This window comes from Oppia nitens, unplaced genomic scaffold (genome assembly GCF_028296485.1).
Source record: "Oppia nitens isolate AA-2021 unplaced genomic scaffold, nextdenovo-longstitch-racon4-pilon3 scaffold8_pilon_pilon_pilon, whole genome shotgun sequence".
In the NCBI taxonomy this organism is placed as follows: domain Eukaryota; kingdom Metazoa; phylum Arthropoda; class Arachnida; order Sarcoptiformes; family Oppiidae; genus Oppia; species Oppia nitens.
The window spans coordinates 705,094-729,900 of NW_026533252.1; the positions used below are offsets into that span (position 1 = coordinate 705,094).

Sequence of the window (24,807 nt, forward strand, 5' to 3'; positions counted from 1 at the left end):
TTGATTTATATTATAATAATCTAAACGATAATAATAATAGTAATAATACTATAGCAAAAATATACTTAATTTTGCTAAAATTACTATTCAACAATAATAACAACAACATTACATCTAATATCTATAATATAATATTATTTGAAATGATAAAAATTATTTGGATAATTGTATTCAAATTGATACAATCAAATACATAAGATAGATATTATATTTAAGTTTATAAATCTTATAAAGCATTGAGCAATTTATAGAAATCCATGATATAATAGTAAAATTAGTTTTTTAACTTTAAAACAATGTTGATATTTAATAATAATAAAAAATTTAACAATTTTAGTCTCTTAGTTTTTTAAGGAAATTTTTATATACATTTTGTTATAGTAGTTTTAGTTATTATTATAAAAATTGAAATGACAGTAAACTTCCGGGTAGTTTTATATTATAGCGATAAATTTTAAAATTGTATTTATATTTTTATATATATATATATATTTGTTATATATCTTTTAAACACTGAAAACAACTAAATTTTCAATGAGCATACCTGACCCGAGACCAGTCATTGCCATTACTATTATATAAATGTTCTCTCTCTCACACACACATATACACCACATACATACACACAGTTCATAGAAAGGTTGTCCCCTAATATCTAAACAACAATAGAGTGTTATATAACTTAAATATTAACTTACATAATGTAAAGCATTCACACAATATTACCGGCACTGATGTCATTGTGTGTGTCGGCACAAGAATTAGACTTTCATTGCATTATTGATTTGATTACTATTTAATGATATATTTTTAACGTTTTGAAAATCAATTTAAATGATATAATTGTTTAGTAATAATTTGTATAGTACTATATACTACATAAATATATATTATACTGTGTTTGGCACCAAACCCATTGACTTGTATGACAATCCCATCAAAAAAATATAACAAAAATAATAATACAAAAACAATAGTTGATTGTTTATATCAGTTTCTGGAAAAAGTCTATAATTAAATTTATAGCTAATCTCTTCCTCTATTGTTGTTATATAACCACTAATTACTGGTATTTAGTATTAAAACTTTAAATTTGAACACAGATTGAGGTGTTTTTTGATTTATACAAAGATTGTGTTTCAAAGTTATATAACAATTGTTTTTTATTTTATCGGTACTTATAATAACAAATATTATACTATATTTAAAAGTTAGTAATTTTTTGTTGAAATAAAAACAAAAATAATAAATATTATATTTGAAAATCATAGTAACATATATATTATTAAATTTTCAAGTATTTAGAAATTGCTGAACATATTAAGTTTGCATTTTTAAATATTAATAAATTGATTAAATATTAAAAAAACTAATTTTATTTTATAATATTTTAATAATAAATATTAATTATACATATTATGAAATAACTAAAATATTTTTGGATTAATATAGAATTTATGTGAATTAATTCAAATAAATTAAAATTAAATAAAAATTATATTAATGTCAATAATAGTCATTAGTATCAATTTTTACTACTTTATTATTATGAGTAATAGTATATTATTATCTAAACATTTAAATATTGATATTAAATTTTAGGTTATTTGTCATGTTTTATAATTTTTATAATGATTATTACAATATCTCTCAAAAAAAGTCAAATTACATTTGTAATAATTTTAATGATAAATAATTTTTTTAATATGTCAATAAATTAAACATTGTATTATTATTTAACTATCACATGCAAAATACTATGTTTATTAAAATCATTAAATATGATAATAATAATAATTTCATATATAAATTATATCATTTTATTTTTAATATTAGCTATACATAAGATGTCATTTTATATAGTAGTAAAATTTCCGGAATTTATATAATAGGGATTGAAATGTTAGACTAGAAATCATTATAATTAATGGCATAAACAACAACAACAACAACAACAACAAAATTATTTAAACATTAATTTATATACAATAGAAAAACAACAAAAATATCAAATAATGTTAAATTAGTTGGTGAATAAATTAATGTCAATTATAAATTTAGGACTATAAACATAAATTTTAATGAATTATTGTTTTTTATATACACTAACATGAATCTCAACGGAATATTTTAAAAATAAAGATTTGAATTTTTTATTTATACAAAAATATTTTGTATTATTTATTAAATTTATTCATAATTTTTATTTTATTTAAAAAACACATATATCTCATAATAAAAATGTTTAAAACTTCAACAAATCAAAACACATTGTAAGAAACAAATAAATATTAAAATTTAATACTTAATGTTATGTTATGTTATCACAATCATTGTGATAATCACACGACAAATGTTTTTTACATTTTATTCAAAAACACACACAAAGTTATGGTCAATGGCCTATTATATAACACACAAATGTAGGCACTCTCTCATTGCTAGACTACGGTAACCGACAGCACACACACACATAAAAAAAAGTCGAGACATAAAACATAACAACTGTTTCTTGTTTTTTTGAGGTAAAGAAAGTGAGGTAAAAGTTATGGCAAATTTACGGAAATGTCAATTAGTTTCCAAACACATTAATATTCTGTACCTTATCTCTAATACCTTTCATTTTAATGAAAAACATTTTTTTTAAACTTTACCAACAATTTTATTCAACACAATTGCTTCGTTAGTTGACAATTATTTATACAGTATGTATGGTATTAAAGTTTATATGTTTTAAAAGTAATTTTTGTGTTAATATTTGTATGATTATTTTAAACTTTATATAAACTTTATATATATAAAATTATATATTTTATGTCATATTAATATTAATATTACTAGTTATTACTTTTATAAGCTAACATTAATTCACAGATGGTATTGCAAAATAATATAATGTGTTTATATATAAAATTAGATGTATTATACAGTATTTATAATATGGTTTTTTATATTTGTTTTTATTATTAGCTATTGATATGTTGTTATAAGTCACATACATTAAGTTTTTATTTATTGGACGTAAAATATTTTATCGGAAAATGTAATTTTATAAATATATTTTAATTTTTCTTATTTTAAATTCTTATAGTGAAGTTTGATATTTATGTCAGTTAATCAGTTAATAAATGTTTTAAATTATTTATAATGTTATTTATAATATTAAAACTAATCGATTATAATCTTTATAAATATAGATTTTAATGCAAAATATTTATAAATTTTTTTAAAAAATACAATGTTATTAAAGTTGATTTCCTTTATTTTCTACAGAATTTGGTGATTCATAACAAATAAAAAAGTAATAATAAATTGTTGCAAATACTGTATGATAGCACCGGTAACTTGAAAACACCCGGACAACTACAACAACAGACCCATAAATTATTATAAACACATCATAGGTATGAGCTATGAGTGAACCGGTGATGGCATCCATAATATGTACAAACTTTGCCCAAAACGCCTGGAAAAAGGATTTGTGTAGCAATTGCTTCAAAAGTGAAGTCGAACACAACAATTGCTCAGTTGGGTCATCACATCCAACAACAACAACAACAACACAGACACTGACCAAAACTGACAAACAAAACGATAATCATTTTCATACTAATGAAGGTTTGTTATAATTTAATATTATTATGAATAAACATAATTATCATATTATTATTCAAATAGATATAAATACACAAATATATGTATAAAAAATATACAATTTTTGTTTGCAAAATAAAATTAAAAAGGATTTCACGTCAAGGATTGTGTGCTTATGCTTTCAATTTGGAAATATTTATTTAAAAATATTATTTAGCTTTAATTATCACCAAATTTTCAATGTTAATCCTTATAATAAAAAAATAATTATAATAATAATAATAATATTACTGATGATGATTTCATAAAATGACAATGACATATAATTATTATAATTATAACAAACAATGTTATTATTATTATTATTATTATTATTATTATTATTTTGTCAAAAGGTCGAAATATTATTTATTTAATTATAATAAAATATAATTTATAAACAGGAATTAGAGATTGTTATCTTGATGACTAATAATAATAATAATAATATTGCTAAAATTAAATTTTTAAGTTAAAATTTTAGCTATTCATAATTCACATGATGATACTAAATTTTAATTATAATTTTTAATTATATAGTAGTAATTTAAATGAAATGCAATTTAATATTTTTTATGAAGTATTATTCAGTAGAGATCTAACAGATATTAATAAACGTTTTTTTGTGATAAAAAATTTAAAATAACGATAAAATAACATTTTTTAGTTTCATCATATTATCTGTTTGTATCGCAGTTTAATGGTCTATGAACTAAAAATCTAAATACTAGTCATAGCTTTTTATTTCTTATTATTATTTAATTTATATTTAATTTTTTTTATTTATTTAAAAATGATACATCAAATAAATTAATTGATATTATGCCACTACATGTTTGTATTTTATAATAAAAAAATGTATGTTTAGTTTAGCACACATATACTGTACAGCTGTTGCGTCCCAAACATGAAAGTTAATACAATACCAATCCATGATTTTTTACCTATGAATACAACTGTCCCATAAAAAGTTATGATTTTTTGACGGATTTCCTATTTTAATCATGTTATGTAAACATAAAAAATCAACTTGGATATATGTGTTAATGTTTTTTTTACTAACAAGCCATATAAGTCAATAAGTAATGCCGTTTGATAACATTAGACATGTTGTTGTATTARTCCAATATATAACTATTATGTATATAATACAGTATAGTATAATAACAAATATTTTACAATATTATAAAACAGGAACATTAGAATATTATGTCTAATAGTAATTAATGGTTAGGACATACAGTATTTATTGCTAACTATACGATACTATGCATAGCATTTAAATATAATTAAAATTATTTCGTGAATAAATGCATGAAAGATTTTTTTAGTACAACTTTTATATCATAATATAATTTTTTTTATATAAAATTATATTTAAGTGATAATTAATTTTTGTGTATAAATTAGTTGATTACAAGAAATCAATTAAATTTTATTTTTGCACTGTTTATTAAGCGACTAAAAAGTTTTTTAGAAAATCACGTTTATATTTGTATGTTATCTAATAGTCATTAATTATTAAGATTTTATTATAAATACTGTTATATAATTTTTTAATGACTATTCATAGAAACCAACGGCAAAACAAATCACTCGGCAATCAAACCATTGGCTAAATCGGCAAATATTTTCACATCAAACAATTTTATTCAACAAATTAATACAAATAACTCAATACAAAAATCGGTACCCAAAGAGTGTATCAAAACTAGTGGTAATATTAATGGCAATCATATAAATGTTAAAAAGTTTTCGACTAATATCAATACATTGACAATAAATAGTGGGAATAATAATAATCAATTAAACTCACAAATAGTGATGAATAATACGAAAATTAAATTAAATTCAACTCATGTTTCCTCACAGCAATCATTGGTAACAAATCAACAAATGATTAATGGCTTAAATTATAATACAACTAAAGATAATAATAATGCAACTAATCATATAAATGTCAAACATAATAATAATGTTAATAATTCAAGTAATAATATTAATAATAATTGTAATGACTTTAGGAAAGTTGGTATTACAGACAAAAACAACACCAGTAGTAGTAGTAGTAGTACTGTCAACGACAAGAAGGAAAGTTGTGTCAATTATAATACAACTTATAGTAAATGTAATTCAAATAATAATAACAATACCGATACCGACAGCAACAACAAGCTATTGGTGAAAAATACTGTTAATAGTGACAGCACTGAAAGGAACGGTATTATACCACTACTTCAACAACAACAACAAAAATCGTCGAAATCCGAAAACAAAAGTTTTTCAAACAATGAGAACAATCTTAAGACTAACAATAAGAGTGCTGTTGTCGACAACTTAGGTACTAATAATAGTGTGACAACAAATGTGCCAAATGTGACAAATGTGTTAAACCATAATAAAGACACTAACGGTTGTGGTTCCCCAGTGTCGGCCACAAACAGTACTCTAATGTTAACCAAAGGTATATTGAAGTCACAGACCAATGAAGATCTTATCAAATATCGACCGAAGAATCGGTGCATTGTTTTTAAAGACGGAGATCCACTGGTTATCGGATGTGGAGATATTGACTACGAGTATAGCAGTGATTCAGATGATGATTATGAAGCCTCCGATGACGACACAGAGGATGACTACATTTACAGCAGCGATGATAAAGAGTTGCGTGACTTGACGTATAAAAATACATTGTTTAACGCTAATTATGCCAACTTTAAGAAGTTTATCGACAATAAGTATAAAAACAACAACAACTTCAACAACAGACTGTCAATCAAACAGAAACCCAATTGATTGACAGTAAACAAGTGGCCACTAGTGGGTCAACCGGTGCTGATAATGCTAATCATATTATCAATAATAATAGCAATGATTCCTATCAGAAGTCAATAGTGAGGTTCAGTAATACTGATGAAACATTACCTAAAGTTTGCGAGAAGTTAGTCGAGATTGGACTCAATGACCCAACTATTGATAATAGTTTGAGTAGTGGAAGCAATTGTAGTGATAATAGTAGTGATACACAGGCGCCGACACCAGACTCGGGTAACAGTGACATCAGTCCAATGTCTACTTCTAGTGATAGCTATTCATCTGGCGATGAAAAAGATGAYTCGGGTTCTTCAGGTATTTTAAATTAATAGTTTTATAGTCGATGTCTAATCTACTAAAAATCTAAAATGATATCTAAAAACTTTATAAATAGCTGTAATGTTTGTTAAATTATTTTTAATTGTAATTTAATTTTAATCATTAGATTTTGGCAAAGATTCGATATCAACGAATAGTATACAACATTTGAAAACTGATTCAGAATCCGATACTTTTAGTACAACTTCTGACTCAAGTCTCGATATTAAAGCTAATTATAGGCCTGAAGTCAGATCCAAACCGGAACTACCGATGAAACCAAATATGGGTAAAATAAATGCACAAACAATAACAACAACAACTCCGATGGCACCCGTATTGCAGATACCATCAGCTAAACAATCGGTACTTCCGATGACTTTATTTGTAAACAATACTAATCCAGTTGAAGAACAAGAAGAAGAGATGAATGTAAATTCAATACAAAAAATTAACGACACATTTACTAATGAAGAAATGTTCAAAACTGATGATAACTGTGTGACACAAATAATATGTGATCCCGATTATCAAGATATCAATGAATCCAATGAGGAAATGAATGGCATGGATGGCATGTATAGCAGTCTATCTGAAAGTATTGATAATAACTATTTAGTTGATAATAAAGAAGAAGAATCGATATCGCCTGAAGCACAYGACAAGCACAGAGTCATCAAATTGGCTGAATTGGCACAAGAACTGGAACAGTGTCGACAAGTGAAACGGCCGGCACCGCAGCCGCCAAACAGTTCATCGCCAGAGATWAGCGATGACTCGATTGAAAGCGACTATAAAAGTACAGCAACTGAAAGCAAACTAACTATTTTTAACAACAAAAGTGAGACAACAAAACAACAACAATTGGTTTCGTCTTCTGCATTAAACACATCTTCATCGACACCAATGAAACAACGATTTTCATCTATTAGAAAGTTATTGCACAAGAAGATCGACAAAGCGATATCCGACAAAAATAAAGTTACAATTAGTGAGCCGACACTATCAACAGCTCCGGACACTTCCAGTGATAGAAAAGCGTGGAAACAATCAGAGTTTGATAGAACAACCATTAAGATTCTTCATCCCAGCGATATGACCACCAATATTCAAGTAAAACAGTACACAACTAACGAACAATCATCTGAACAACCTCCAGAAGCGCCTCCAAGGGCTCCAAAAGTCAACCGGCCATCAGTACCTGCCCGTCGGCGAAATAAGTCTGTTCCCAATACGGGATTATTAGCCCACCAGCGCGAGCCACCGCCACCCGTGCCCGTGGTTTTACATCACAAAACACTTGAAAAGAGTAGTTCATTGCCTATTCACACAAATATCACAATTACTGCCAATAATATTACAAATACCTCAATACATCAAAAAGCACCGATAGCTGAAACCACTGTCCAGAACAGTCTAAATGAAGCGTACAATCAATTGGCGAAATCWAATTTGTCTAATTTGTTGGCYATTAAGCTCAAGATTGAATCCAAGTGTAGTCAACAGTTATACAAGTGGACAGATTTTGAAGTGACCACCGCTTTGACGTTGGGTTCGGTTAAAGTATACAAAGATTGTATTGTTTCCGATACACGAAAGTTTGTCAATCTAGTGGTCAGTATTTCTATTTTTATCACCAAATATTTAAAATTATTATAAAATTTGGTCAAAATATCAATGAAATAAATCAATATATGAATGACAGTAATCATGATTCACGTTACTTAACATAACAAGTCATTGTCCTCTATATACTATAGTGTTGAGTCTACCCATACCTAACAATATGACACTTTCAGATCGTCCATTCATATAACTATATTTTCATAATTGTATCCAGTACATTATAGTACATTATAGTACATTATAGTACATTATAATACAGTATAATACATAAGCATGACGATATATTGAAGCATAATTTTCATGGATTATAAATTTTAACTTCATTTATATAATTGTTTTTAATGTACATATTATAGAATATTATATATTATTTGTTAACATTTGTATAGTTTAATGAAAAATTTGAGTATTTTGCTAAGTTTTCTCTTGAAATACTAATAATATTAATGTTGAAAAAAACAATTAAATTTTTATTTTAATAAATTTATTTAATATTGCAATCCTTGACATTAATCAAATATATTAAGACATAAACAATTGCTTTTATTATGACATTAATGTTCCGGAAGTTGTGACCAATTGTCTTGAGATACAAAAGTTTAAATCTCATTAACGGAACAGTTTTATTGAACTTAATTTTTAACACATAAATTGATTTAATTAATTTTATATATTATTAATTAGTTAAATTATATTTAAAAATTTACTTTATTAATGTATTTACACTTCAGCATATTTTTAAATAATATAATTTGATTTTATAATTAATAATGAAAAAATATACGCAAAAACATGATTTAACTGAAAACTATAGAAAATTTAGTGATTTACAAAAAATATAAAATAATTTTTAAAAAAAAGTTTTTATAAATGTTTGTATAAAATTTTATCTTATAAAAGATTAGATAATATAGTAAATTTAATACCAAACTCATTATAAATAATTGTCATTTTTAGTTATTGTTTGTTATTGATTATGAATTTTAAATCAGTTTTAGTTTAAATAATACTACAATATATATATATATACAGTAAATACATATTATCTTTGTAGTAGTATTTTATATAATCTTATAGTAAATATTGTTTTAATTACATTATTCCGTTTTAGTATTTCTAATAAATTAAACGCTTTAATGATTATTTAAAAAAACATGAAAATATTTATTAGTTATAATTATTAAGAGTTAAAAACTAATAAATATTATCACACATTATCATTATTTATAATAATAGGTTTAAAGTTATTTTTGTACAAAATTATAAGTTTTATTGAATCGATTCAATGATTCATTTTGAATATAAATACTGTATTTACAAAAAAAAAAAAACATTTTATAATTTAAGCATTTTTTCATATTTTTAAAACCATTGAAATGAAAACTAATTTATAATATTTTTAAACAAACACAACTCATATAAATTACACAATTTATTTTCACTTAATAATTATTATTTAAATATATTATATATATTTAGTTCACTTTTACTATTTAATAACTATTATTAATAATAGTATACATTTGAAATGAGATCTATTGTACAGTTGTAATAGTTTATATTGTATAAAAACTACATAATTAACTACAGTATTTTAATTGCAGTTTTTATGAGCAAATATCTACTTAAATAAAGGTTTCACAAGAAATCAATTTATTATTATTTGTTTGAATGTAAAAAATTAACTTAAAATTAGATATGTTTGCATACAATTTAAACAAATATTCAATGACAAACATAACATAACATGTAAAAAAACATGAATAATTAAAATTATTTTTGTTTATTAATTACTTTTAGAAACATTAATATTTGCAATAAATATATTGATATAATATTTTTGGTATTTAAATAATGTCAATTTAATGTCGTTATGGGAGACAAACTTGTAAATATAAATGCATTTAAATACAATACATTTATGAAATTACAATAACGTGATATTTATAAAACTAATTAATCAAAAATCAGAAAATTTTTTATTATACATGTTTAAGTGACAATAATTGTATATACAATATATYATTTAATTGTATATTAAATTAGAACTATTAATTAAAATCAATGTTAAAATTAATTTCTCCATTAAATTACAATAATTATAGGTATTATCTGACTGTTATTGTGCACCGATTGTCAACCAATTTCGTGTCCACAATGAACTGGTTCTTGTATTGGACTACAAATGGACCCAATTTTGTTTGTTGGACTCAATGAGCGCAAAGACATTTGAACAAAAACAGATCAACTCATTGATACTCCAATTGTACTCTATATTAGAGTATTTTGAGAGTCAYCGATACAATCAATTGCCTGAAAATATCGTTAATACAATAATTATCGGCGCATCCAATGATGATATCCTACTAATTATACCATTGAATAATGACAGCACCGATAGTAATATCGGATCCCAAATAACACTTCACCAGTTTTTATCGCAAATGTTAGCCAAACTGTTGCCTAACTCGTTGTTTGCTTCAGTTGGTCACGACCTGACACAACCGTCAATACAAATAAATCAATCGAAAACTATTGTTCAGATGATAGCATTTTACATACCGGTGCACGAAATGTGCAATACTAGCAACGATGCTGACACTGACCGGCAGATTAACTATTGGTTTGATATAAATCGTTCAAAATTTATTAATCAATTTTGTTGTCTCACTGACACTAATGTGTTGACACAATTGGATTATATTTATCTTAACTTTTTATGCAATCATAGCATTGATATGATCCGTAATGTTCTCCCATTGATGAACAGCTTTACAAACAATTGAAAAAATATTTTAGTTAACTTTCAAAATATTAGTTTTATTTTATAATCTAATCAATTTTAAATAGTTTACAATAACACTGTCTATATAATAAATAACATTTAATAAAATTTAACTCATCTTATATTAATTTTATATAATATTTATAAAATAATTCAAAAGAAATGTTTGTCAATTTATTATTTTTATTATTTAAGTATACTTAGAAATTAGTATAATATTGTTTTATAATAGTTTAATAAAAAAATAAAAACTGAATATAATCTTGCAATTTATGTATTTTAATAAACTTTATTAATATTATTATCGCATAGATTTATTAAGTAAAAATTACTATTAGATATTTACTTATATTTGATGTTTTTATTACAATGTATTATTACAGTTAATTAAAATTATATATTTTTATTAGATAAATCTTACAATAAAATCGTACAAATTAATCAATTATTAAATTGTTACTTTATTGTTAATAATTTAATTTAAAAATTCAAATTTATATTAAGAAAAAACTTGAATTGAATTTGTTTATTATACTGTATTATAGTTTGTCATTTATTTGCATTTATTAAGTTTGAATTTTTATATAACACAAATAATTTATATTTAACAAAAAATTATTTGTAAGTTTTAAAAATTAACAATAAAAGTATCGATAAAATTTAGTGTATTTTATTTAAATACTACATATAATAATATATAAAATTATATATATATATATTTATATATAAATGTACATATCTATATTAATTTAATCTACTGTACTTATTGTCAATATAAACATCTCTATTAAACTATATATATTAATATTTAATTAAATAAAAATCTATAATATATTTAATTGTAAAAATAGTTTATCTATAAATATTTAAAATCTACTATAATATTCAATAATCATATATAATATCGTAGAATTAATCACATTATATTATTTTAGTAATAAAATATTTAGTTTTGTCAATTAAATTAAAATATATTTTTAAAATACAGTACAGTATGACAATATAACAATATTTACTATATATTTATTATATAAATTTTATATTATTGTCTAATAGGACAAATTGTGATTGTATTGATAAATCATAATTATTAAAACTTATAAAACATTATTAATTTTGTTTATTAAATTAATAAAAACTATTATTGTAATAAATGATTAACACAAGTTGTATATGTTATATAAATAATTGTTAAAAAATATATAATTTGTAAAATTTAATCAACAATATTAACTATTGTATTGAAAAAATTATTTTTTCTGTTCATTATTAAAAAACATAATCTCTAAATCCATTGATTAAAAATCATATAAAACATGTTTAATCTATTAATACATTATTAAAGAATATATGACACACACAATCATGCAAATGAGCTTTATATTATTTTCATTATTTATAATGGTCTCTCTCTCTCTCTCTCTCTCTCTCTCTCTCTCTCTCTCTCTCTCTCTCTCTCTCTCTCTCTCTCTCTCTCTCTCTCTCTCTCTCTGTTACTTTAGTATAATAATAAAGTAAATAGAAAATTATAAATAAATTATTTTAAATTAAATTTTGATTCTATGAAAATGAGCAATTTGAATAATTAAATAATAATGCTATTTATAATTATATATTAAGTAAATTAATTAATTTATAAGAAAAACTGTTGTTTTAACACAAAATTAAATTGTTTTAGAAAATTATTTAATTCTAGGAGTGATATGACAACTATCTGTAATAAATATCAATATTTAACTAATACATTCCTAAAAAATTTTAATGTTTTCCACTTTATGATAATATATAACATTTTTACAAATAATTTTATTATGACTCAGATTTTTAGTCATCACACAAAAGCGATAATTATTTATACATTTGTTATTATCAGTAATTTAGAGCAAAATCAAATGGCTAGACATTCAGACTATATTTTAACAAAAATAACAAATAATAATAATAGTAGATTACAAAATATTGACATATTTTGTACAACAACTATATAATACCATTTATATTACTACAAGTTTAAGACAAAAACAAATATAAAAAACAAATTCAAGGGAATTGAGGGAAAATAGCAGATAGAGAGCACCAGATTGCCGGCGCTCTTAAAATACATGTGCAGTCAATACACCAGAATATTCTGTAAACTTTCTATATATTCTGAGAGAGAAAAAAATGATTTTTATGTGGAATTCAATGGCAAAAATCGATTTTTATAAAAGGCTTGTCATATGTTACCAAATAGTACTGTATGTGTTGTTTTGCAAGAAGTATTCAATGTAATGGACGGACTGAGCAAAATCAGTGAGAAATATATATATATATATATATATTGAGAGAAAGAGAGAAATATTGAATTTACTGTACAATATATTTAATACAACAAAATTTGTGTTGCATTGAGTCACATAATTTGTTTGTGTGAAGTACTGATAGTCATGATGTGTGGACAGTCGTCTGCATCATTGGTGTCTATATCTTAGAGCAAACCCTCACATTCGCCGATAAATTGATTTTATCGACTAATAAATTGTAAGTAATTTTTTTAATTAAATGTTTGAAGTATTTATCAAGAAAATCATAAATTTATTATAACATTGAATGTTTGAAAATATGTATAAAATTTATAGGCATTTAGATAATAGCTTTACTCACGATTCTTGCATGCATTGAATGTTTGATGCTTTTATCTCAATTACATTTGTAGATACATTGTATTCATTGTAATTTTGTGTTTACTATTATTGACGTCAAATATTGATAAAAAATACTTAATTATTTCATATATACTACTATATAGTATATCAAATGATGTCCCATACTTTATAATATGTAACATATTATTGATTTTAGTTGTATGTTTCCATATTTATTTTTTAATTTACTTATTTATAGCATAATTATAAAGTAAAAACTATTTTTAACATAAATTAAATACTATTATTATATTTGAAATAATTATTGTTATAATTTATTTATTTTTTCTTTCAAATACTATATTTTCTATTCAGCAAATTACACATTATATACATTTTGTTTATATTAGTATTTTAACAAACATATGATTGAAATTTTAATGTTTTTATTTTGTTCTATAAGTCATAATAATAGACATTATGTTTATTTTTATGTCAAACATATGTTTTGATTGCTAAAAATGTTATTATTTTCAAAAGACTTATAGTAAAAATGATTGTAAAAATAGTGTTTTTTGTTTAGTTTTGCATAACATATAACAGAATATTTTTATACATATAAAAGAGTTTGTATATAATATTTAGTTAGTTTTTAAACATTACATACATTATAATAATATTTTTTATATTTTTTTATCGATTTATTAAGTATACATTCTATTGATATTTTATTTTTGTATTGATATGTTAAGAAAAAAGTTAAAATGTTATATTATTAAAATAATAAATATTTAGGTTAGAATTTGTATGTTTAGATATTTCTAAAATAATTAACGTTTTTGATGTTTTTTAGGATTTAGCAAATATGATGCCTATTTGATGTTAATTTGGATTAAATGAGATAAACTATAATACCATACAATGAAATACTCTGATTTGTGAATGGATTCAAGGCTTTTATGTTATTAAAAATACTTATTATCATATATTGCTCAATAATGTGGTGTATAAATGGATGATTATCGTTGTGATGAAAATAATGAAAATTAATTTTTCAATTTTACACCATTAAACTAAATTTTATAACAATCATATCATGTATACTATATACAATGATATTTATTTATTAACGCGCTAACAACAAACGTGTGCCATCGGCACAAATCGATGTATACCTTTGAATCCTAAAGTGTGCCGTCGGCACAGAGCAAATCAACCAATCAGAATTGATCGAATTAAATTTAAACTATAGTTGATTTTAAAAATTTATCCATATGTTAATAAAGATTTATTTTATGTATGTCTTTAATAAGCAATTATAAAATTTGTTTAAATTTTTTCATTTATACTTAGTCACAAATTATAAAATGGGGAAAAATAGCTGAAGATGGTGATAATTAGATCCAATTATCATCTAATGGTAAAAATAGCTGAAGATGATGATAATTAGATCCAATTATCATCTAATGGCAAAAATAGCTGAAGATGATGATAATTAGATCCAATTATCATCTAATGGTAAAAATAGATGAAGATGATGATAATTAGATCCAATTATCATCTAATGGCAAAAATAGCTGAAGATGATGATAATTAGATCCAATTATCATCTAATGGTAAAAATAGCTGAAGATGATGATAATTAGATCAATTATCATCTAATGGTAAAAATAGCTGGAAATACTAATAGCAAATGTATAATTTTAGATCACAAGCTGATTTTACCATTAGATGATAATATGATCTATTCCTCAACTTCTTAAGCTGATATAAATATAATATGATCTATTCCTCAACTTCTTAAGCTGATTTTACCATTAAATGATAATATGATCTATTCCTCAACTTCTTAAGCTGATTTTACCATTAAATGATAATATGATCTATTCCTCAACTTCTTAAGCTGATTTTACCATTAAATGATAATATGATCTATTCCTCAACTTCTTAAGCTGATTTTACCATTAAATGATAATATGATCTATTCCTCAACTTCTTAAGCTGATTTTACCATTAGATTATGCTTATGGGTTTTGCTAGTATGAGTTAACAATTTATTAATGACTGTGAAACCGTTAAACAATTTAAATTATTTCTAAATTTTGATTGGTTTAGTATTAATTCAATATCGCGAGCTATAATAATCGGGAGCTAAGGGTAAAAATAGCTATATTTTACAGGTCTAAGAGCGTTAAAGCCAATACATTTACAGTAAACATCTAAACTAATATTTTATAATAATAATTTAAAACTAATTAATTAAAATTACAATAAACACCACAATTAAAAATCATATCAAATGTCTTTTGACTCAAATTTTGTGGTCAATTATAGTCTACTTAATTGCGATGATCTTATTAGAGTGCAATACATACCGACTCTGCCAATGATGCTCACAGGTATTCAATTCAAATATTTATTATTAATATAACAATTATTTTTCATTTTCATATAATATGTAATTAAGATATATATATAATATTTAATTACAAGTTTTCTAAAATAAACATGTATGGTTAATTTATTTTTATCATAAAATTTTGTATTATACTTATAGTTTGTCTATTGTGTTAGATATTATTCAATATTATATTTACTATATTTGAATTAAGTTTTATCTTATTTTTACACACACTAGTAATTTATTTGCTTAAAGTAATATTGTAGCATATTATTAAGCAAATATTGAAAAAATATACATATAATTAAATTACATATAATATAAGTTTTCATATATATATACTGTATAAAGTTATAAAACTAGAATATTAAATATAATAACATAAAATAACATAAARTAACATAGAATAAATAATTGTATAAATAATTGTATAAATAATTTTAATTTCATTTTGTTCTAAATATAAAAATTAATTATTYAAATATTTTTAATAATTTTAATAAAGATATTTTACGCTTAAAATAAATGTATTTTATAAATTTAATCGATTAAATTACAGAAATGGGAACTTTAGGCACAGTCCTAATTGTGAGCTCCGCTATCATAAGTGTGTTGATTAGCCTAATATTTATTGAAGGAATGTTCAGAATCTACCGAAACTGGTCTTTAAAGTCGTATTGTATATCCGTCGCCACAATTGCTGTCTTCCCGGTATTTAATATTTATTTTTTATACTGTATTAACCAAAATATCTTATTTATTTTGAATGTCATATTAATATTCTTATAATAAATAATTTACTCTATAATAATACATAAGCAAATCTGTCTAATATGATTTATATTTAATAATAGTAGTATTAAACTAATGATTTTTTAAGAAAATTGCAAAAATAATCGATATTTGGGAAATTTAATTTAATGTGAATAATAAAATATTAATATAAATTTATAAAATCAAACATTTGATATTTTGATGGATAAACAGGTTTAATGTTGCATATAAATGTTTCATTCATTCATTAATAAATAATTAATAAATTTACTTAATTTAATTATTGAGTTTATATAAATTTTAATACATATATTTTATGAATACAGTATATTATGCACCATATTACTATTATAGTTATATTAAAATTTTATTTGCATTTTTACAATATTTACTCATAAAATATTCACTATTTATTTGTTAAAAAATAAACGATTTATTAATGTAGTAGATTTAAACGTTAAATTATTTTTATAAAAATATTTAAACTATTATAGTTATATTATTTACATTAATATATTGTACTGTACTTTAGTTACATATCAAATAAAATTTATTAATTTTATTAAACTTATAAGCAATACATAAAACAAATAGAGTAGTATTGCATAGCTTACTCAAGTAATTACTTAATAAAAATGTGCTAACTGTGTGCACACATTTAGCTTAATTTGTAATGTCAATAATAGTGATTAGAAATAGCCCGGTGCCAGACTAACTGACCGATGATCAATAAATTGTATATATTTGTGCCCAACTGTCCACTACTAATCCATTTGATTAATCGATGTGATAGATTGCATCGCTATGTTTTCTACTGTCACTATTGATGCCTCGCGCTCACGATGTCAACACTACTACAGCCACACTCTATCAGCCCTTAAGTTTGGTATTGTTTTACAAATTAGTAATCAGTTATTATGGAAGAGAAGAAACACTAAAACAAACACTAGACGGCCAACTGATGCCATTGAAAGGACCGCCCTTTTATCAACTTTGCATTTGTTTTCCAACCACTTATATGAATAGGTATTTCTCATATACTTTATAATCATTTAATATACAATATTAAAAGATATTCACTTAAATAAAACTCATTAAATATATCTTTTGAATCATATATCACTTGCACAACACAACAGTCAGTTTGATAATGTTTTGGTAGAATAACTTTATATTACTGTATATATAAAATGTACAGTAAATACAAGTCTATTATTATGTATATTACTTTACTATTATTTTTATTAATGTTGTATTGTTTTATTGGAATTCTTGCATTGAGATTACATTTGCTGAATATTACAGAATATTCTCACAAAACACATATAATTATCTATTTATTAATGTTTTGTTGTAAAGTAGAATATAAACTCTAAATACTGAGTTAATCTTATAATCAAATTATTTAGTAATTATTGTCTATTTATATAAGATTTTTTTACATTAAGTTAAATATTTTATTTAGTTTTTATAATTTTAATTTTATAAAAAAAGATTTGTTCATTTATTTTATGTTATTTGTTGTTGTAATTATTATGTTTAACATAATTTAATACAAAAGCGACATTTAATAATAGTATTAAAGATGTATAATTTAATTTAAAACTTGATATATAGTTCAAAAAATTTTAGAAATAAGTTTTACAGTTATTTTATCAATAAAATGTTAATATGTTGTATAAATGATATAAATTTTTCTCTAAAGTCTTAACTCCTATAATATTAGATATCATTACAGATTATATATCTCTTACTTATTTATATCACGTTTTCATTAATAAGTTTGACTGTTATTGTTGTTATTATGAAATATTATGAATAATGCTTTTCAATTGAGTTTAATCAATGTTTTATTTTATACATCAAAATGATAGATACACGCAATTATTGATAGGATTACAACAAAAAGATGACATAATTTTTGATAACAATTTTCTTATAACTGTATTAAATGTATTTTTCTTTTCCTTCCCATTTTCTTTGCACTTCTCATAGGAAGTTATATTATTTGATGAAAGCTTGTATATATCAATTATTTATGGCTCCCTGTTTCCTATATTTTGCTATGGGGGTGGCCAGTAAAACGGGAGTCTATGTGGCCGGTCAGGTAATAAGCATTAAGTATATTTAACAAGAAATCGTGTATAAAAATAGAGCAAAATTATAATTTAGACAATTTTTATATTTAAAATATATTGACATAAATTTATTAAATAAAAAAAATAGTTTTCCTTTGAAAACGCCGCCATATATATCCTGGTGTTGGGCGGCCTTTCGTTTTGTGTGGGAATATACTCATTGGAAATATACTATAAGATGACACAAACACTATTACCCGGTTTCTACATACGAAGCAAATACTATATATTGCAAATGTATTTTGTAATAACAAGATTTCATGTCTTAATATTTGACGGTTTGGGTACCAATGGCTTCCTTCCCTGTCGACCCCCCATCTCATCATTTGTATACGGACTTTGTAAGTCTTATAATTAATTTTTTATTTTAGTTTTAAATTACTAAATTGAACATTTGATACTATTATTTAAGCAGCAAATCACAATTACAAATCTATTGTCTTTATAATTATTTTTATCTTAATATAACTTACGATAGTTATCGATCATTAACTTTGACAAATTAATTTTTTGCCAAAAATGATACTAATTTTTTCAAACAAAATATATCGACACAAATAATAAATTATTATTATTATTATATACCGGTATACTTGAATTAAAGAAACATATATAAGATATTATTTCTTATCTAAATTAGTGATTATTTTTATTGAGTGAATTTCAAAAAAGAAATCTCAAGTAAAGTCAAATCACTATTACATTATTAGTGACTTTTTATTGAAAAAAGTGTTTTATTTTATTATTATTATTATTAAATGTATTGAAAGCTTTAGTAAACTAATAGCTTTTATATGTTATCCTTATGAGTCGTAAATAATAAAACTAATTATTTAAAAAATATATAAGTAAAGTATAAGTAAAAAAATAAGTTTTAATAATGAATTACATTATTAAGTATAATATTTTTAAAAATTTATTTAGCTATGAGATTTAATTAAAATATTTAATTAGTTTTAATAATTTATTAACATTTGATATGTTATTTTTAAATGAAACAATTTTTTAATACTATAAATAAATTTTGCAATTAAAAATAATTCATCTTTTATTAAAAATATAGTTAAATATATGTAAAACAACAATAAAAACATCCATTATGTAAATACAGTATATTAAATATAATATATTGTATATATAACATAGAAATCAATAATGCAATGTTATTATTAATGTTTGGAGAAAAATCTTTCATTTGGACATCAAATAACTTATTTATTGATTTTACTTATAGTAATAGTAATATTAATAATCTTTAATAGCCTTCAAATATTCGGAATCATTATTCTTGTCAACTCTTATCGCAACTTTCGTAGACTTTATGTTATGTTTAAGAATAAGTTTTCATTTGATATTTTCAAAATTATTTATTATTCCTATATTATAGTTGTATGAATGTGTGTGTGTGTGTGTGTGTGTGTGTGTGTGTGTGTGTGTGTGTGTGTGTGTGTGTGTGTGTGTGTGTGTGTGTGTGTGTGTGTGTGTGTGTGTGTGTGTGTGTGTGTGTGTGTGTGTGTGTGTGTGTGTGTGTGTGTGTGTGTGTGTGTGTGTGTGTGTGTGTGTGTGTGTGTGTGTGTGTGTGTGTGTGTGTGTGTGTGTGTGTGTGTGTGTGTGTGTGTTAGTGAGTGAGTGAAAGTGACTATCTTTGAGTGAGTGAATAAGTGATGGATAATATARAAAACATGTATATTATGTGACATACTTTATATCTGCATAATTGTAAAGTTACTAAATCTCACTCAGCTCTTACTATAATATATTAACCAAATTACAGTATATATAAACACAAACACTTTATAAAATTGAAGATAATAAGCACATATAAATCTACTTACAGTTATAAACTTTATGTATAAAATAAAAGTTTTCAATGTTTTAAAACTATTGAAAATATAGATCCGTATTCAATATACTGTAATACAGTATAATAGTATTAATCAATAATGTAATGATTTTTTTTGAAAATTCTCATAGATTTCATACTACTATAAAATTAATACTTTAATATCTATAAAATCTGTGTTTTATGGACTTAAGTCATTTAAAATGAAAATTCAAATAATTTAGACATTATTACAAATATTTCTGACATCTATAAAATATTAAAATATTATTTGAATTATTAATACTAAAATTATTTTTTATAACATTTATAATTATTATAACAGATTTAAGAAATTCATTGCTATTATTTGAGTCATTATTGCTATCATTGCTATCGCGTTACATATTCCTGAGGTTACCGCCAAACCGTCGCTTAGATAACTATTGTGAATCAATGGCCGACTCTATTACATGACAATCAATTGTTCGCAATGATTACGGAACTCCCGGAGCTATAAATGCCAATACCGTTGTCAATGTTAGTCGTGTTGGCGATGAATCGGTCCCTGAAATTGATAACAGACATAACGTCGATACGTCCTGTCTTAACCTTAGTGTCCAAACTTTTGATCCAAACGGTGACAATAATCATAATCAACAATATATTAGAATAGATGGCATCGATACTAATCATACAAAAGACATATCAGACACTACTTGTAGTGAAGTTAATGTTTAACTAAATCATTGATTTTTCTTCTAAATCTCATAAATATATAGTAATAGTTAATAAATAGTCATAAATAGTTGTCACAAAAGTCTAGTTGTGTTTGAAGACTATATATGAAAATGAGTTTATATTTAAAAAAATACATGAGAATAGAGTTATACAAAATATAAATTTTATTTGACGATAAATTTCTTTTTCTAGTCATTTAAATTTTAAATTTTATTGACATTTAGTGACATTATTTGCAAAATGTTTTTTTGTTACAAAACACTTTTAAACTGTTAAAAAATATTTTGTTAAACAGAAAATAATGTTAAGTTATCAGTAATAATGGATGTGCTCTAAAAAAAGATACTCAATAATCACATTTGATTGACAACTTCATTGACATATCGACATCTTTGTCTTTGTCAAGTAATCGCTCAAAACAATCAATTGTCTCAAAAAAATAACTCATCATTTTTTTTATTCTTCCGATTGTCAATATATTGTGGACCAACTTCTTTGAGTACTATATTATATTTATGTTTTATGGCTATACAAAAGCACAACATTAAAATTGATTAGTTTATGAAATAATGTTTTAATGAAAAAATTTTTGTCAAATAATTTAATAATTTAAAAATTTAGTATATCGTCAAAAATAGTGTAATAGACACAAACTTTAGTAATAAATCTCAGGTGAATTATTAAAAATGTTATTTATAATATTTATTTTTATTTTGTTAGTATATTAAAAATATTTGTAAAATTTAATCATATATAAAGGTTTTTTATATTATAAATATCTACTAGTAATAAATAAAAATTTTGTAGGTAATAAATCGTAGAAATAATAATAAATATTATTATTATTATTGATTATTATAATATTAAGTACAAATCCTTTCAATATTTAGAACTTATTTTATATTTATATTAATGATATTATATTTATAATTTATGGCACAATTTAATATAAATAACATAATAAATATTTAATAATAAAGTTTAGCTCACAATTCATTATACTTAAATAAATACAATTATATCTAATATTATAACATAAATATATTATAACTTTAAACAATTTTAAAAATATTATATTAGCTTATTTTAATAAATAACATTATTATTTATTATGTTATTAAAAAATATGTTGTTGTTTACTGTAAAAAAATTTATAACTTGTTTTTATATAAATATCTGTTTTATTATTTAATTATATTGATAAAAATTACCGGTAATAAAAAAATACTGGTAGTAAAAATTATTATTAAAATTAACACTAATGTATTGTATTTAACAGATTAAAAAATAAAAACAAAATTATATTTGTAAATAGTTAATTTTAAGAATTATTGAAAAAATAATAAATTTGATTACATTAGCGATTTTTAAAAAAATATTAGTAATGTTTTTGCGCAACCACTTGCCATAATCTGGTTAATTAGATAACAATATTATTATTTTTTAATTTATAAAATACTTGAATACCTGTTAATAATCTCGATCTGTTGCATACCATCAGTGGACAGTTGATCAATACGTCTACACCTTTCGGCATAAATTAATTTTTTCATCAATGAGTCCATGTCTTCATTAGTCACTTGAGAATAGTGTTTAAACCAATTCATTGGAATATTTATATATTCTGTATAAATAAAAATATGAATAAAATATTTAAAAGAATTATTTATAGAAAAAGCTAACTAATAAAACACTATTTTTTATATAATTTAATCATACCATCCAAATACAATTTTTCCGACATAATAATCTTTGGTTCCCAATATTCTACATCTATTTTAGTCAGACCAGCATTTTTGAGTGCCATAAGCCAACCGCCCATAAACTCCATTTCCGTCGGATACGGTACTAATTCATATGCTTTTAAGCGCTCACTTTCGGGTAACGATTGGAAAATGTCGCCGTCGTATAGTATGTTACCGACAAATATACCGTCCGGTGCCAGCAGTCGGGCAATATTTTCAGCCGCACACTGTTTATCCCAAACCCAAGCCATCGCATAGTTAGTGAATATTGCGGTTACTTTTCCTGCCATTTGTTTGACCCGAGAGTCAAGTTTGTCCCATTGGACACCAAAGTCTTGTACCAAATAATCTATTTTTGAAGTTTTGTTATACTTTTGCGCGAAACCAACCATTTTTGAATCGATATCACAGCCAATGATACGATTGGGGTTGAGTTGTGTCAGCAGTTTTGTTGTCGATCCCGTTCCGCATCCTATGTCTAACACGATCCTAAATAATTGTAATCATAAAAAAGCAATTATTAATATAATAGCATAACATTTATCAATAACTTACATATTATTGTTATTATTGCTCATTTCATTAATTTTATTAATTAATTTATTTGCTGGTAGTATGGAGTCAGTAAAGTCATTGTAATAATTTGGATCAAAATCCATATTTAAGTTCAAATTTATTATTTTAAAAAAAGTTCTTTTGCTTAATATTAAAGTATTTAAACTAAAATGCGATTTTAATCATAAACTTTTTATAAAAGTAATCATAAATTATTATTTAATTATAATTTGTGAGATGTTTGTATTTTATACTTTTTTCAAACAAATAACAACTTTAAGAGATAACTAATAATTAAAGAAAACAATTATTTATTGGCTTAAAAATTTTATAACATAATTACATGATATATTTGTATCTTACAATACAGACGGATATCATCTGATATTTACAAAAAATAAAAAAATATTTTTTTAGTAATTTAATGTGAATTTTTGTGATTTTAAAATTTCTCATTTTTAAAATCAATATTAGATTATTGAATATTGAAACCATTAGTAAGCAGTTTTTTATTTAATATACTGTATATCTATATCATATTATTAAAATATTGTATATTATTTATATATCTTATAGTTTGCTATAATAAATTACAGTACTATCTTTTAAATATTATAATACAATTATAGTATATTTTACCTATTTTTACCTATTTATTATTTATCTATTTTGTTTTGTTTATTAAGATATTAAGTGGAAAATACTTATTCACTTTAACCAATTGATATTGCACTTTGTCTTTATAGATAAGTAAAACATAAATTATTATACTATAGATTAAGTAATAAACTATTTTTTTAAATAATAAAAACTTTTTATAATATCAATATG

General features: G+C 22.9%; 4 protein-coding genes across 4 annotated transcripts; 3 read left to right on the forward strand and 1 right to left on the reverse strand.

Moving 5' to 3' along the window:
- Window positions 1-3,288: 3,288 nt before the first annotated feature.
- LOC128964070 (putative uncharacterized protein DDB_G0286901) lies at window positions 3,289-6,429 on the forward strand. The gene is made up of 4 exons (XM_054310628.1): window positions 3,289-3,618; window positions 5,207-5,514; window positions 5,658-5,665; window positions 5,799-6,429. The coding sequence occupies exons 1-4, from the start codon at window positions 3,414-3,416 to the stop codon at window positions 6,427-6,429; spliced, it is 1,152 nt and encodes a 383-aa protein (XP_054166603.1). The 5' UTR covers window positions 3,289-3,413.
- Window positions 6,430-6,695: 266 nt separating this feature from the next.
- Window positions 6,696-11,250, forward strand: LOC128964270 (uncharacterized). The gene is made up of 3 exons (XM_054310849.1): window positions 6,696-6,762; window positions 6,893-8,379; window positions 10,497-11,250. Exons 1-3 carry the CDS (start codon window positions 6,702-6,704, stop codon window positions 11,175-11,177), a joined length of 2,229 nt encoding a protein of 742 aa, XP_054166824.1. The 5' UTR covers window positions 6,696-6,701; the 3' UTR covers window positions 11,178-11,250.
- A 4,736-nt stretch (window positions 11,251-15,986) lies between these two features.
- LOC128964280 (uncharacterized) lies at window positions 15,987-21,657 on the forward strand. The gene is made up of 6 exons (XM_054310860.1): window positions 15,987-16,199; window positions 16,761-16,912; window positions 17,769-18,001; window positions 18,971-19,082; window positions 19,202-19,454; window positions 21,282-21,657. Exons 1-6 carry the CDS (start codon window positions 16,100-16,102, stop codon window positions 21,410-21,412), a joined length of 981 nt encoding a protein of 326 aa, XP_054166835.1. The 5' UTR covers window positions 15,987-16,099; the 3' UTR covers window positions 21,413-21,657.
- Window positions 21,658-22,911: 1,254 nt separating this feature from the next.
- On the reverse strand, window positions 22,912-24,191 carry LOC128964284 (uncharacterized). Its single transcript, XM_054310864.1, has 4 exons — window positions 23,977-24,191; window positions 23,396-23,910; window positions 23,144-23,300; window positions 22,912-23,088 (listed from the first exon to the last, which is right to left on the reverse strand). The coding sequence occupies exons 1-4, from the start codon at window positions 24,078-24,080 to the stop codon at window positions 23,055-23,057; spliced, it is 810 nt and encodes a 269-aa protein (XP_054166839.1). The 5' UTR covers window positions 24,081-24,191; the 3' UTR covers window positions 22,912-23,054.
- Window positions 24,192-24,807: the final 616 nt, after the last annotated feature.